Source organism: Phalacrocorax aristotelis, chromosome 2 (genome assembly GCF_949628215.1).
Source record: "Phalacrocorax aristotelis chromosome 2, bGulAri2.1, whole genome shotgun sequence".
Lineage (NCBI taxonomy): Eukaryota > Metazoa > Chordata > Aves > Suliformes > Phalacrocoracidae > Phalacrocorax > Phalacrocorax aristotelis.
Window position 1 is genome coordinate 116,652,072 of NC_134277.1, and position 16,512 is coordinate 116,668,583.

The window sequence follows — 16,512 nt, forward strand, 5'->3', positions numbered from 1 at the left end:
AGGGACTATACTTTAGATACCTAATGGCATGTGAGACAAGTCCCTCTCTTCATTGAAGACTTGTTATCAAGGTCCTTTTATCATATAGACCTTCCCCACAATATTATCAATTCATCATTCAATACTACTGTCACATAGATTGCTTTCCCAGGCACCAATATATCAAGACTAATTTCTAACAGCCATTATGCAATAAGAAATGAAATTTATTTTAAGAACCCTTGAGAGGAATTGCCTTACAGTCCTTATTCATTCAAGGTTCATAATCTTTGTTGTCTCTTCCAATAATTTAGGAGACAAACCACTGCTGGGAACAGTATGAGTCCCTCCACCCTCCAAAAACTCGCAGAGTTCAGAAGAAATCTTGGAGAATGGGAGAAGAAAAAAATACACAAAGAGCAATCACTACAGTTATTGAGATTTATTGCTGATTTCCCCATTCTGCAAAGCTGTCAACCCGCTGCAGTTCCAGAAGGGGATTATCTCCAGAAGCCCCATGGCCTCGCTCACCGTGCCAGTTCAGACGACGTGACTAGAGGCCTGTGCGCAGCAGCTTGCTGCTTACAGAACAGTTGGCGACCAAATCCATCCTTCTTGATCCTGAATTCATGGCAGGATCTGGACTCTGACATTGATTGGTACAAACTGCTGCCAGCTTCCAACAAAAAAACTGGGGGCATCCGGTGGGGAACGCTGCTTTCCCTGAGTTCAGTTCCCTGTGCAAGAAGGGACGTTCTGAGAGGTTCTCACACAGAGCCATCAGCATGAGACAGTGCAGTTTTTCCTTTACCACATCAATCAGAAATAGTTTGTCTTTGTGCTTTGAGGCAAAGGCTCCTAACCATCCTGCCAACTATGCTGCTCTCTTACCAGCACTATTAATAGCATAGTTTTTCTTTCTTAATAAAAAAACAATAGGTCTCTTTCCCTGTGTTTGGTTGCACTTCTTCATTCCTGCTGCTGCGTTTTGTTCATGATAGGGTCTCTAGGCTGCAAGTCAGCTCTTTTCCAGCTGGTGAGATCTGGTTGTTCTTTATGTGCCTGTCCTTTCAGCGTAAACAAGCAAAGCTTCTCCAACTCCACTGATCACAAGGCTGTAAACAAAGTATACCACAAATTTAGCAACAGGCAAGCCCCTCTGTTTGATACAATGCCAAACAGCACAACGTTAAGAGAAAGGTATTATTTTGCCTAAACACATTTCAACCTAGAGACAGTAACCCAGGCGATTTTTTCATTCATCTTGCTAAGAAAAGGCTGAAACCAGAAATGTCTTATTTAACTGATCTCATTAGAAACTACCCTCCCGTATTTTAGGGCTGGTGGTATTCACATGAAAATACACAGACAGAAATCTAGATAGAGGAGGTTGCACCTAGTTACAAGAATAGCTGCACACCCATACACTAGCAAGAATAGGAAAGGAAGGCAGGAGAGTTTGAACCTCATTAGGTAAATGATTCCTCCTTGCAATTTCTGTTTGCGTTCTGTCCTGAAACTTGCCACTTGACAAAGTCAGGAGATGTAAAGCCTAGGTTTTGGGGACTGAGAAAATCGGGAGGAAGAACTTTGCTCTGGGGAGATCCCACGGGCATAGCAAGGCCAGTAGAAATTCCCGTGTTTGCTTCCCTTTGTGAGGAGCGTGGTGAGAGAACCTGCCCCAGCCGAAATGGCACGTGTGCCCAAGCGCTTCCTTCCCATGCTGCTCACAGTGCAGTGGTGGCACTAACACTTCTCTCCAAGTCTCAGGCTAGAAGCAGGGCTCCAAATCGGGATGAATGGTTTTACGGACAAAACCATTCACTGAAATAAGCAATCAACCCACTCAGTCTGTGCAATAGTTAATAATCCCCAAATCTCCTCTGCTGTCTATCATAGCTGACAGCAATATGGTAGGATACTGACTCATCTCCCGTTTCATGACAGGGCAAAGTTAAGTGTACTGACCTTTCATCTTAGCCTCATGGCTTAGCTTATGAAACAGAAAAGCTCTTTAATGAACTTTATAAACAAAACAAACTTTGTTAAGTTCATTTGTAAGAGGGCTTTTTTTTTCTTGGGGCAAAAAAAAAAGCACATAAAGCTAAAGGCTCTCTAATAGCATTACATTCACTTAAATCTTAGCTTTGGTGAGCTGTTTTAAAAATCACATAATTGCCCTTGTTCCTGAGTGGAACAAACATTGTATAACAACAGTACAGTATCTTACAATTACACAGTAAACTGCCCCGGAAAGTAGGTGCTACAGACAGTCTGTAGACAGTCCCCCGTGGAGACAGAATACCTTTGGATGTGAAATTACCAACAAGTAGCAAAGGGCTGTGAGGGCTGCAAGCTTTTCAAAAAGATCTAAACCACTTGAGTCTGCCTGTAATCACTGACAACCTCTGAGCACTTTTCTCTGGAGAGGGTTAACCCCCATGCCTCGCCTGGATTTCAGCTCCAGCTATAACCATACCCTCTGCATTAATTCCTTTAGAAGCTAAGGTTGGATAATGAATTAAGGAAATACAGAAAATATTCTTTAGGATAAAGAAAAAAATCCACTGCATATAGAAAGACCTAAAACCAAGAGAGCTTTAGAAATGGCTGAGTTGGGTTTTTTTACTTCTACAGATGTGTTTTACAACATTTTTAATGGAGACTTCAAAAAAGAAAGCTATCTCTGACATACCATTCTAAAAATTAGACTGGCGATTCTGTACAAAATAGCGTAAACTGTTCTGTAAGAAGTGCCTGCATCGAAATTGTTCTTTAATATCTTATGTCCTACATCAGAGAAGAAGAATCCCTTTCTGAATGATTTGAAATCTCAGGTATCCACGTGCCCATGCAATCCAGATCACTAGGCCAACGGAAACCACCACTGTAGCTTCAAGATGAAGCAGAGCAAATAACATGGCTAAATGCCAACCCTTGATTTACCTTCAATTTGGCATCTGGCAAATCCTCTGGCTTCTGTTTATTGTGGGGTGACAGCTAACTGCATTTGCCCATCACTCAGAAATTACCATATGATATTGTCCATGACAACACTGGAGCAATGATAAAAACCTCAGTGATTAACGATCTCATGAGTGCTTTGCAGCTGCTATCATCTAACAAACTATTTCCAGAGCTTTGCTGATAAGCCGAGGCACTGCTGATGCACAAGCAATAACAGAACTCAAATAAATAAATCAATCAAAGAAATGGTTATCTTTCTGAAATATGACAATCAAAGCATAACAGTGGCCTATGGGGCTAAGGCAAAGTTTCTTTTAAATATACAGATGTGTCCTTCATTGATATTACTGTCAGCGCATATAAGGCCTGTTGTATGTGTGCAACTATTCGGGCCCATGTTCTCACCTTAACAAAGGTACACATGATTTTTTAGTACACATGTCAGTGAAAACATACATATCATAAAAGCCTACCTCTAGCACGCACATGATAGACCTGCACAAACACATGTAAAACATGGTAAGGAATGGCAAGTTAATAGTCTAGACTAGGAGTGGTTTAGGCACACTGATATCAGTTCAGCCTCTTACACACTTAGGCCACATAAATGTATTCCAAGAGCTAAAAAAAAAAGACAGTACTTATTTTTAGTATTTGAGATTACACGCACCTAACATATAGATGGGGATGGATATTCACACATATGTATATGGGGCTAAACGGAGATTCTCCTTCCTGTAACTGCTTTATCACACCTGAAAAAAGAATATGCTAATTCCATTCAGTGCAGAGCTGAATCTTTAGGATGGGGAAAAAGGAAGCTTAAAGCTTTTCAGAAGTAAGCAGATTTTAATTTCCAACAACAAATCTGTCCTCAGAGATACATGCCTAACCCTGAATTTAGTTGCTATTTGCATTGCAGAAGCATTTAGGAGCATCAGCCATGGACTGGGATTCCCTTTTGCTGGGTGCTGTACAAACACAGACCAAAACCATTGGTTTTGATCAAAGGAGTTTGCACCCCAACCCTTTATATTACTACCTAAAACTTTCAGGTTAGGTGATCTGCAATGTGTGCCCACATGTTACAAAATCCAGATACGACTTTGGAAAATGTTTGTTCTCATTATTTTTCTACTATTTTCATTTTATGCATTCACAGTACACACTGTGTTAGGGAAACTTGAATGCACTCTATTGGTTAAAAAGATGCTGTCACCAAACCACAACTCCTGTGTTTTATTTCCAATTCCACCACTAATTTATAGCGTGACTTTGAATGGGTCATTTATTTGCCTTTTGCATCCATTTGTCTAGCTGTAAAACATGCAGAGTGAATTGCGGTGAGGCTTAATGTCTAAAATGTCCACGTTCTCCCACAGAGGCAGAAGAAACACTCTTCTATTTATATTACTGCACTGCATCCATCATTGCACACCTGGTTCTCCTTACATGCAAAGTATTACTGGCACTAATAGAACTTGATGTTTAAAAAGTATTTCCACATGAAGAACTGTGTGGAGGTTAATTTTTACTGTTCAGAAAAAAGCTCACACTGGCACTTACCAAGAAATTGTTAGTACATTGGCAGTCATGGCGAAGAACAATGGTGACAAGCTAGCAGTGATAACCTGTTAAATTGAAAGGGAGAAAAAAAGCACTTTGTGAACTTGTGACATCACAAATGAAAACTGAAATACTTCTGCTGAAATTAAATTTCTGCATGTGCAGTCACATTTTTCTTTTTTTTTTTCTTTCTTTTCTTAACTGTTAGATGCAGTACCAAAATAGAAGGTCAGTGGACAGGAGACACCCAATGAGACGCTGCTAAACATGGAGCTTCCACTCCTGCCCAACCCTCCTCCTGATGTAAGTACAGAGACTACACACAGGCACCTCGTTTCCCCTCTGGCCAGTGGGAGGCAGGCCAGAAACAGCAGGAAAAGACCCAACAGACCGGGACGCAAGAGCTGCGCAGCCAGCTCAAGGCAGGAACCTGACTGTGGGGTACTGCTGAAAAAGCACATGCACAACTTGCTGCTCATTCGGCTGGGAAACCAACAGCGAGAAGAGTGTGACAGTCTCGCATCGCAGGTCAGTGTTGAGTCCTGCAGAACCCTGGACACAGCAGAGGCAGGGCAGGGGACCAGATCAGAGGGTCTCTCATCACACATCCCAGCTGGCCTGGCCTGGAAACCTGCTAGCTTTTATTTGCCGACAGCTGACTGGGGAGAGCGGTCAGATCCCGGGCTTGAAAAGCCTGATGTTTCTGAGAAGAATGAGAGCTTGAACTGTGTTTGCGGGTGTAGGAAAGCCAAAAAAAGGAATAGGGTATGGGGTAAAGTAAAACCCCGCAACTTCAGTAGGTTTATATTACAAATCTTTCATTACACCGAGGTGTCGCGGTCAGAGAAGCTAGGGGAAAATGCCTTTGTATTTTCATAGTACTGATCCCAGAAACAGCTAGATCCTGACATACAATGGTTTGTAACAGATCCCGGCCTCAACAACTACAGAGCTACCACATCTGTAGCCCATGCGCAGTTTTGGACATTTTGTTGCCAGATGGATAATGTAATATGGAAAGAGTTCAGAGAACAGCGACGGAGCCATTAGGTGGAGGGATTGATTTTCAGTCAACATTTAGGATAAGCAATGCCTGTGGGAAAGGAAGACTTGGTAGTGATTTACAAATACTTGGGAAACACACGCACTGAGGAATGAAAGGAACTATTTAGGGTAACGCAAAACTGCCCAAGGGAAAAGATGAAATTAAGAAACAAAACATCTAAACAATTATCAGCTAAAATTTCCTATCATTGTTTGTCTAGTTGAGCCCCCGGGGAGACAGCAGAAACTTCATTACATAACCTATTACTTGTTAAAACACTACTATGTGGGCAGCAGGGAAGCAAACGCCATTTTAGAGTAGGCTCTGTGCATCAGACCTTAGACTAACAGTTTGTCAATCAATACCCACTACATTTGTTATGGCTGCATTTTAAACGGCAGGGTTCTGAATCTGCCTCAAGTGCAGTCATGGCAGGATCACGAGCAGCAGCAGATGAAGAAGAGATGGTTGTACGACACTTCTCCAGTCCCACTCTAAGAGGTAGCTGGAGAGGGAACAATGATCTAAAGCTGGCAGTGAGACCACGCAGTGGCAGTCAGCGCTACACAGGAGCGGTGGTGCTCGATGAGGACTACACAGTAAGTGTCTCCTCTGGCCTGTTCTCTACTTCAGGGAGATTCAGAGGTGCAGTATTTGGCTTTTTTCTTCCTAGAGATTACCATAAATAACACCCTGACTGTTCTCCATTTGCCCATAGTGCAGGCACCTTGCAGAGAGAATGAGGCAGGAGACGGACTTGATCCAGGTAGGATACTGCAAGACTGCAGATCCATTCCATTCCTGCAGAGCAATCAAACTGTGGGTACCAATACAACCACAGGCGTACCTCCGATACGAACTATTCATTGATCTGACTTCAGTATTTGCACACTGCCTACTACAGCGGCGTACAACACGGGCACTACTGTAAAGCTCCAAGCTAACAGAAAAAGTGAGCTCCGACTCCAGGGGAAAATTGAAGATATGTATCAGGTCTATCCCTACAGCCTCGTATGTATACATACAAGCAAACATATGACTAAATAGATGCACCCAAAAGAGACTGACAGAGGAGAAGGAAAAGTCACAAACTAAGAATTATTCAAAACTCAAGAAGATTATATTGCAGCTGTCCACATTCAGGTCACACCTTGGCCTCTGTCATAGTCATTTGCAGCCAGAGAGCTTACGCCTACTCCAAACAGTGGAAATTAACCATTCAGAAGCTGAATCTTTCAGTCACTTTACCTAAATATAGCTCTGAGGCTGGATATCCGCCAGTTCAAATGCATTACTCTAAAATACATCCACATCTTGTTCCAGCAGGCTGCATTCTCCCCTTACACACCCTGCAGCAGCTGTGCTGACCTACGAGGAACTATTTCTCATTTACATTAGTGTGAATGATTGTAGAATTAACTGCACTAAGCTTATCTTAGGCTAATACTAATTTATTACATAAAAATATACAGTATTCACTACTGAGCGTGTAAACAGGAACTAATGAAGGATGGCAGCTGTGGTATCTACAGAGCATTCTTTTCTTTAAGCTGTTCTCCAGAAAGAAACTGAAGTGCTGTATTTGAGAAGTGACACAAGTTAAAGTTGTCTCACCCACTCCCTTGTAGAGTCCTGTTTGTTAGAAACTTCAGAAGAGGCCAACGGCACAGAAAAAACTCTCCAAAAACAGGCCTTATCAAAAACAATACACCATTCTACTGCGATCATCCCAAACCTCCGCAAAAATGCAGGCTGTAGCCTTTTGGACTATTATAGCAGAACACTGTTGTATTTTTGAAAAATTATGTAAGAGTGTCTCAGTGCCAAGGAGAAACAAAACGTGGGTTGGAAGAGCACACGAAGTAAGCATGTGGAAGAAAAAAACCAAAACAAAACAAAAGGAAAACACATTGCTAAAACGTCCACCTTTGATTGTTTATCTAAAAGAGGAACACATTTAAAAATGAAAAACAAGTTTTCAGGGAAGGTAACCATATAATTTGTTCCAGGGAAAGAATCTAAATTCTAGAGACATAGTTCAGAAGGTAATTTTCCTTCAAGTACATTTCAGCATTTTCCAAAGTGTTTTAAGTGCACATTTAGTTTTAAAAAACCCCACCTACACTGATGTTCTGAATGTCCTTTACAAAAAAACAAACCACAACACGCTAAGTGCAGTAATATCGCTTTCTTCGCTTTAAAGGTCACAGTTGTCCTCCTAGGCATTCAGATGCCTTAGGAAAAGGAATGAGCTTGCAAGACAAAAGAAAGCAAGTAAAAGGGCAAACTAAAGTTAATGATTTCCAAATATATTTTGGTGCTGAATCTGTAAAACTAAGAGGTGGAAAGGAAAATTTTAATTAGCTATAACCAGCGCATTTTGAACAAAGGTCCCCAAGATTTTGATATACAGTCACTAATTCTACCAAATTACATAGAGTGGATGGTTGAACCCCGACAATTCTAGGAACAGGAATAGCTCCATGGACTCTGCCTGCTTAATTGCTCAAGGGAGCCGTGACCAGGCAGTACAGCAAAAGCTATTTTGAAAAACATTCATACTGTGAACATTTCTACAAAATTCTGACACAGCTTTCAGTGATTAGGAAAAAAATCCAAGCGTAGCATCATTTAACAAAACATTTCCATGTGAGCCGAAAATGTTCCTGAGAAATAATTTCAAACCTTTCCCTGCACACCAAAAATAACAAAACAAAAAACCAAAACAAAAAACCAACCAACAAACCAAAAAAAGATTGTTTCTTAAAATCAATCACTCTAAATTTAATGTGTCACTCCATTGTACCGTGGAGTGACAATGAATTGTACCCATTTAAAGGAACACTTCATTTGCCTCAATCTCAACTATTTCTCTAGTTCCAATCACTGAAATATTTACAAGTAATTTTATAAATAAAGAAAAACCTTGGCATTTCAGAATGCGTTTGTTATCTAAATCGAAAATAGTTCTAGCTTTTTACAACGTGCATCAGCATTGAAGGAAATAAGTGTATCCTTGTGATGGGTGCTTAGCTGGGACGAGGCCTGGGCGTAAGGGAAGAGTGGGCTGATCTCCTCCACTGCTGCAGGACACAACTTGCAGAAATTCATCAGCCTGGCCCAACTTACCCTATAGGAAACAGCTTCTATGGTCATGCAGATAGCCTGCTTCAGCTAGGACTGCAGATCCCACCAGGAAAGAGAAGACGTAAGATTGGAGCAGCATCACTTCGAACACAAGGAGAATGCTGCAGGACTGCCAGAATAAAGATTGGGCCTGAAGAACTGGATAATGAAACAGAACAGATGGGACCTCCTTGCATAGCTACTCTAGTACAGGGAGCGAACAAGAACAGGACAGAAAACAGTGGGCAACGCAGACCGGTGGCTGGACTGTGCCACAGACAAGGGTCTTAAACCAGCAGCCCTTTTACAAGTTTGTACCATAGGTGGGGTTGGACCCACCTAGAAAGGGTGGGCAGCAGAGAAATACAGACTCATTTGTCACCTTATAACCTGGTCCCTAAAGAGGGGAACAAAGCTTGTGAGTTCCCTGCTCCAGTTGCTGAGTAAAAGCAACGCATTTCAAGGTGGTTCAGTGATAGAAAAGACCTGCTCATTGTAAACACTGAAACAGAAACAGAAGAGGCTGAACTCATTGTACCGAATGACCACGGACATGCAAAAGCTCTAGGGTTTGTGCATCAGAGAAATCATGGCCATCAAAGATAACTCATCAGAAGTTGGTAAGGCATGAACTATGCTGAAGCTTTAAGGAAGGATCACGAGGTATCACCTAGGAGGAAAAAAAGTCTGTGTTTCCTCAGTGGTAAAATGCCTGTCTGAAAGGCACACCACAGCCTGGCAAAGCAGAGGGATGTGGGGCTCCAAAGTATTAACCCACAAAAAGTGGGACTGTCAGAATTTTCAAACTTCTTGGTTAGAAGAGACTCCCAGATTCAGTTCCCCACAAAAAAGGGTGAAAACTTTGGGCATTCCCATCATTCTGAGAACCAAAGACAGGCCTGGATGCCATATAACATCCCACACACTGCTTACATCATCGTTTACATTTAACAAGCTGCTCTGACGGACAACACAGCACTCAACTTCAATTCCACAGGTCCAGAGTTTGCTCCTTATCAGGCTTAATTACTGGCAACAAGAATGATGAGAGCATCATTGCAAAGCTGGGTACCAGACTAAGATTCATAAAGCAGAAATATTCTAGTATGTCTGGAAGAACTTGTTGCATGGTAGGGATAATCCAGCACATAAAATCACCCTAGGAAAGAATGTGGTCTCATGCACCAGCACTAGTAAATTTGCTTTAGTGATTCATGAGCAGAGGAAGGCACTAGTACAGCTAGCTTTATAGAGTTCCCAAGGAACTTTGATAGACAGCTACACAACTCATGATGTGAATGATCCCCTCCTTTCTCCTAATCACATCATGGTCAGACAAGAAAAAAATGTTCAGAAAAGAAAGTAAAATTTGTTTCATAAAAGTTATTTTTAAAAAATTAGAAAAAAATTACACATTAACCTAGAATTAGAAATTCATTTAGCTTATAGATCATGAAATAAAAAATAAAGACTGTTTGGAGAATTCTTTGCTGAAGGACCTCAAGAACAGCCAAGATCACTGCTGAGCCAGCTTCCCTTTTAGATCTATTTCTTGACCTCGTAAGATCAGAAAATTCTAGTAAGTCTGACATGTGGCTTGAAGACAGGAGACGGCATCCTAAGGGTCCCTGACAAAGCAGAAACTTGGATCCTGCAGGAGTCTGCCTTCTCTGCTGCCTTGCCTTCTCCACCGACCAGCTGTGGTTACCCCATAATCTCTACGGTGTCAATTCTCAATCAGTTCAAACCAGCCAGCACTGGCTAGATAAATGTGTCATTCTTGACCAAGCTATCGCTGATCCCTTCTATCCCTGACTTCACAATTACTTTAGAGAAAGATTTTTCAAGCTGCAAGAGCTGGCTGTGGATTTTGAATGTCTAGCATTTCTGAGGTGTTCAGGAACATGTTGTTTATATAGCCAAGAACACGGATGAGGACATTTTCAAAATTTAGAGTCTGATTTAATCTTCCTATCTGGAATGGAAAGATACGGGGGATTTAGTCCAGACATGACCATGATTTGTTAATATTACAACTATACTTGTCCATACCGTACAGAAAGTATGTTTCCTCTGATTCACTGTTAAACTGCTAGAAAGTTAAATGTCATAGTTCTTGCTGTAAGTGAACACAGAATACTTTACAGAAGTTTTCCTTTGTGTACATAGAGCCAATCCTTGTAGCCTCACTTCCTCAAACTGCCAAAACCTCTGTCCTTACAAAAATGCATATTTTTTCCAAAGACACTGTTTTGAAACAGCTCATCAAGTTCACCCACTGTTCAAAATAAATCATTCTATTTATCATCAGGTCATCTTCTCAAAACATCAGGAAAAAGCTTCTGATGTACGTAACCTTTGTTTTCCTTCTGCTGGTGGAATTAAAGCAATGTCAAGCTTTTTATAGGCATAATATTTGTTTTGTTCCTTTTCTGCATGTCCTAACCAGCTGCTAAGATAATCACCAAAAATCACCACAGGAATGGATCACTGTTAGCACCACTGAAAACAGCTACATCAAGAGCATCCGGTACTACCAAAAAGGCAAAAATTAGAGCAGGCAGTAAAAATACATACTCTTCTGTTTCTTGATGGAGGGCACTGAAATGATCTCCTAGATTTCAGAGTACATCTCTTTTGTATACATGTCTACTGGAGAATGAGCATATGTACCTATATGCACACAAAATGTTATGTCAGGTATGGAGATCTAGCAAAACCAAAACAAAAATCTTCAGAACAGGAAAAAGGAACAGTCAATCTTTAAATGCCATCTTCTGTGTTCATTAACTCATGTGACTTTTCTAAGCTATTAACACCATTCCTCCTTGTTTACATACAGTTTTCATCTCAGCTGGACTACAAGCCATTTCTCTGTAGCTCTTCTCTGCTTCGCTACATCCAAAGTTAAGGAAACATTCCAGCAAGAATACTTTGAGAGAGATGTAGCAGCTACAGAAGCAGATGAACAAGGCATTGACTGGGACAGCCAAATACATGGAAGAACACCAAGGAACCTGCATCTCCCATCTAAACCCTGACTAGAGTGATCCAGCATGTACTGATAAGCTTTTTTGACATAATCCGGATTTGAGAGGAGATCTTCACAGAGCGGGTGCTGACTGTGAAGCTTCACAAACTGCAGGAACTCAGCAATGAACAATGAGAGGCACCAATGAGCACCAGTAAGGTCACCAACTGTGGAAGGCTGGTACAGTCACTGGAAACCTGCCTTAAGTCGGCAGTGAAAATCCTTGTTAAAGATGACAAACATGGTACACATCCTCCCGCACAAGAAAGATAGGATGGGAGTAAAACTAAAGTCAAGTACAACCAGATTGCTTGTAAATAGGGCAGGGAAAAATTAAATACAAAGAAAAAGTCAAGGAGAAAAAAAGATTAAACTATTTTTCTCACATGGTCACCAGTCAAAATAAAGTACTGTTAATAGCTGCAGATACTGTGCCCAGATCTCCTCCATCCTGCACAGTATCAGAATGAATCCTGCACCAAAACCAGACCAAAATCAAACTAGCATTAACTGTTTAATTTCAGGTCAGCTTTGGGGATGATCTACCACAGAAATAAAAACTTCCCTGGAAGCTTTCAAGCATATTGCAATGAGGCGGCTTTCTGTGCAACCTGGATCATTTCTAGAAGTTTGAAGGTTCCTTGTAAACCATCTTGAAAGCGCCAAAGCCAATCTCTGTCAAATGCAGGCAAAATTCCTCTGACAACCTCTCCTGTAAAGCCTCTTCCCCTAGATATTGGTTCAGTTGTATTAATCAACACATTGAAATGAACTGTGTTTTCAACTTTGTTCTGAGGGCCAGTTGTTACCAACCAAAAGGCAAAACAAAATATGCTGCTTAACTAATGGCTTCAGCTGAGAATACAGTCCCCTGAAGGAGCTGTACTAATAAATCTACCAACAAGGAAGGATTTTAAGCAGACACAGCTTTTTCCAAGGAAAAGTAATGAAGCTTTAGCCTTGAACCACCAAAATAATGGCTCTTCCCAAAGGAAACAGCAATGCCATGAACCTGCCTGAAAAGCTGAGCAGCCCAAAAAGGGAAACAAACAATCCAAAGTGAAATACGTTAGAGAAAGGGGGAAAGCAAAACAGGTTTCGCTCTCAATTCTGCTCATTAGTTTAAAGCTAACTTGAGCATGTCTTGTGCATTACCCTCACAGCCTGACCAAAGCGCAGGCTTGCCCCGAAGGGTTTTTGTTCCTTGACAGGCTCAACCGGAGACTGTCAGTCTACGAAATCAGTAGCCAGTGCAATGAGTTTGTGCATTACAGCATACTTAGGTGCACATTGCTCATAGGTGGGCTCTGCTCAGCTCTCCTGAAGGAAGAAAACCCTTTAACCCTCCCTGACACACACCCTTGATCAAGAGGTGCGTGGGCCTGGGCAGTGTTGTTACTTAAATGATAAGTGATGCTGGCACCATGGCAACGGTGGCACCATGGCAACAGTGACAGAGCAACTTCATGATCCACACAGCTTGGATCCAGCCACACAGAAGTTTTACCAGCAGCTGTAAGTTTCTTTGAGACCCTTTATTTCATATTTGCCTAAATGCCTGCACTGATCCAGTTCCCTAGAGCACATTTTTCGCAGAGGAGGTTTGGTCACTCTGTTCTGCCCTTTCCTTATATTTTATTTCTCTTTATTTTTTTGAGCACTATTAAAACAATAATGGTAAATTCCAGGGGTTCTTTAAGAACACAATTTAGTTCCGTGTATTGTGACTCAAAAGCAGCCAGAGTTTAAACATGTCTTAGCAGTCAAACACTTAACGATAACGATAAAAATTAGTTCAAGTGTAAGTGAATCTATCTGGTTTTCATAGCAATTAAGTTCTGACCCAGCTTAAAATCAGTTACGTGTTGCATTTAAAACATAAAACATACTAGAAAAAGAGGGGGAGGGTAGATCAAGTGACAAACACAATTAGCAACCTGCCCTCTAAAATGTGTAGAACAGAAGCAGTATAAATGCTGACCTCCAGCAAAATCATCAGATATTTTTAAGGTGGTTTTTTTTTTACCTTACCAATACCCAAACAATAATCTCTGTATTGCAGAGGAGTATTTCTATATCTCAGCTTTTCAGCTCTATAAGAAGGTAGATTTCTTAATTATCCTTAGCATGCATTGAGAGGGCAGATAATCCTCTGCATTTCTATGTCTAGATACGCATACGCAGCTCCAGTACGTAGGGAATTAGGTATCCATCCTCTACTTTCTATCGCATTTGTGAAGATCTTTCTCAGCGCTGTTTTTTGTGTGTTCTTTTCGTTTCCAGGATGTGATGACCAATACAACCAAGACACTGATCCTGCAAGTGCAAGACTGAAACAATAGGTGGTTGTATCAGCTTCCTTAAAGTCATTCAGCATCCTTTCTTATCAGATTAATACACTGTCCAGGATTAATGTATAATCCTTTCAGATTAATATGCTACAGTAACTATTTTTTAACCCAAGCGTCATGTGAATGCCAAAAGAACAGCTGAATTGTTGTCTAACTTCGTCATTCTTTTATTCCTCATAAGACAAAGGTGGCCAAGCTATTGTTCTTGCACCGTATGCATCTCATCAGCAGTTTGTCTGCAGGAGAAAATGAGCCATTAGGGGATACTGAAGCTGTGGTTACTAGGTCATTCTGGAACCCAGCTGTATGCCCAGCCCCGTCCTACAGTGCAGAAAGGGCTCAGAAAAGCCCATCTCTCTCTTGCCTCCGAGTCACTTCCAGAGAACCCCCTGCCTTCACCTCTTTAAGGTATGTGGCACCTGTCTTACGGCTTTCAGCTGTACAAAGATTTCAGTGTATAGCTAACGGATAGCCTTTCTGATTCCTGGTGATACCCTAATTTCTTGGTTCTGCACTTTCTTTTTTTAAACCTTACCAGAGCGACCATAGAGAAAGATGCAGCAATTATTTGATGTTGCGGAGACACCTTACAATAGTTAAGTACGGAAAGTAAAGGAGGATAGTTGATTACTGAATGTAATCAGCAGAATTTGTGTAAGAAAATTCTGTTATGAGAAATAGGATACCATGGCCATATTTACAATGATCAGACATGAACAGGACGAGACTTTTTCTCTTCAGGAATACCTACATCTCTCAATGTGCAAACACATATCTATATACACATTCATATATAAACACACACTATATATAGCTCAGAAATACATAAACATACATCACTTTTGACATAGGACTGAACTATTACAAGCCCATCATAACTCATTTTGCTTTCCTACAAAAAGTGAAAGAGATCCTGAGACTTTTTTTAAAAAAAACCAAAACACTTTGCCCCTTGTAGAATACTAGATTTGGTTGAAAATTATGGTAGCTATTTCTTTTTGGACATCAAGTAGCCACTCCACCCTACCTTCACTCAAACACAAACATCAGAGTTTCTGTCATAATAAAGAGAAAGCCAAAACAAGAAACGTTTGCCCTCTGCTACTGGAGATAATGGCCAAAACATACATTTCCCCTTCCTATGACTAATGAGATAGCTGGTGAAGCGTCACCAATCTTCAGCCTATAAAGAGTGGTTATAGTACAGAACTCAATTTTAACAGTGCCTCTGTTCATGTTTAAATATTTCTCTTAAATGTGACCACTGAAAAGGTAATGCAGACACTCTTACTACTCCCAGTGTTCCGGTTCTGTATTAAGGAGACAAAGGGAAGACCCTGCACAATTCATGTACGTTCTCCCTGAAGCATGCTTTGCTGATATGGAAACACTATCAATCATGATTCAAACAGGCGTGTATACATGCACCAGACTAACAGCATCTGTTCAGGTCAGTTCTGCAAATGAGAGGCACAACCCATGCAGCTGAAGCTTTGTCAAGCAAGGACAGCAAAAGTCATTTAACAAGGGATATGAGAAAGCTCCTTTAGGCCAAATAACTCTGATTTTCTTTGACTTTGCCATGAAGTGCTTTGTCCATTCTTGCTGTTAGAAGACTGTTGATGCACGTATATTTGACCAAAAGCTGAAATATATTTGTATTTCCAGGTTATACCAAATTTAAGACCCAATGCCTCCTGCTTCCTGTAAATGCTTCATGCATTACAATGCTTAACTGTGCATTTCCTCTGTCGTTTCAGCCTGTCGAGCAGTCTCTTTTCCTTATGCCCTGCCCCATTACGTCAAAGGCCTTAAACTGCTCCTGCCATTTAGTCTCTCCCCTGAAACCTCTGAGCTCAGAAGTTGACAGGGCAATGTAACTCATCATCTTGTTCTTATTTTATGGATTGTTAAATATTTATGTAATGCAGTAAGCACTGCAACAGCAGCAACAGCAGTGAAGTGTTCTGCCTGTTAGGATCATGGACATCAACTGGAGTGGACCAAGGGTTTGTTTAGTCAAGTATTGGTTGATAGTAGAGAATTCAGGAGATTTTATGATATTCCTCTAATGCAGCAAGTCTGCAGCCAATGTGCACATCAGAAAAAAGGAGGGATCTGCTCCTTGACGTTAGTTAATACAAAACTTACATCCTGTGGCATGCAGCTTATTAATCTTTCCTCTTCTGTCCTAGAAAGATTTCTGTATAATGTCTTCTTCTGCTGAAATTACTAGCGACCCAGCCACTGAAACCTTTTGAGCAGATCTGAACCTCTAAAAAATATACATCTCTTTACTTTTACTCAGTCAGTTGTCTCAGTATTATCTTCTGTCTGATGCCCTGAATTTTCCTGATCAGTAATACAGTATACTGGCTTAAAGAATTATTTCTTCTATCTGATTTGAAAAGTATTGCTTTTCAGTTTTGGGGAGTGGCCAGCTGTTT

The 16,512-nt window shown here is 41.0% G+C and overlaps 1 protein-coding gene across 3 annotated transcripts in view; it reads right to left on the bottom strand.

Annotated features, from left to right (window-relative positions):
- Positions 1-406: 406 nt before the first annotated feature.
- Positions 407-16,512, bottom strand: part of SLC35D4 (solute carrier family 35 member D4) — a 57,736-nt gene continuing 41,630 nt past the window's right edge. For 2 of the 3 annotated variants that reach the window (XM_075084839.1, XM_075084838.1), the window contains exons 14-15: positions 4,513-4,577; positions 407-1,094 (exon numbers count right to left, since the gene is read on the bottom strand). In XM_075084839.1, coding sequence (XP_074940940.1) covers positions 1,034-1,094; positions 4,513-4,577 — 126 coding nt within the window. In that variant the 3' untranslated portion in view covers positions 407-1,033. The remainder of the gene's footprint in view (positions 1,095-4,512; positions 4,578-16,512) is intronic. The other variant, XM_075084841.1, reaches the window with a different exon arrangement.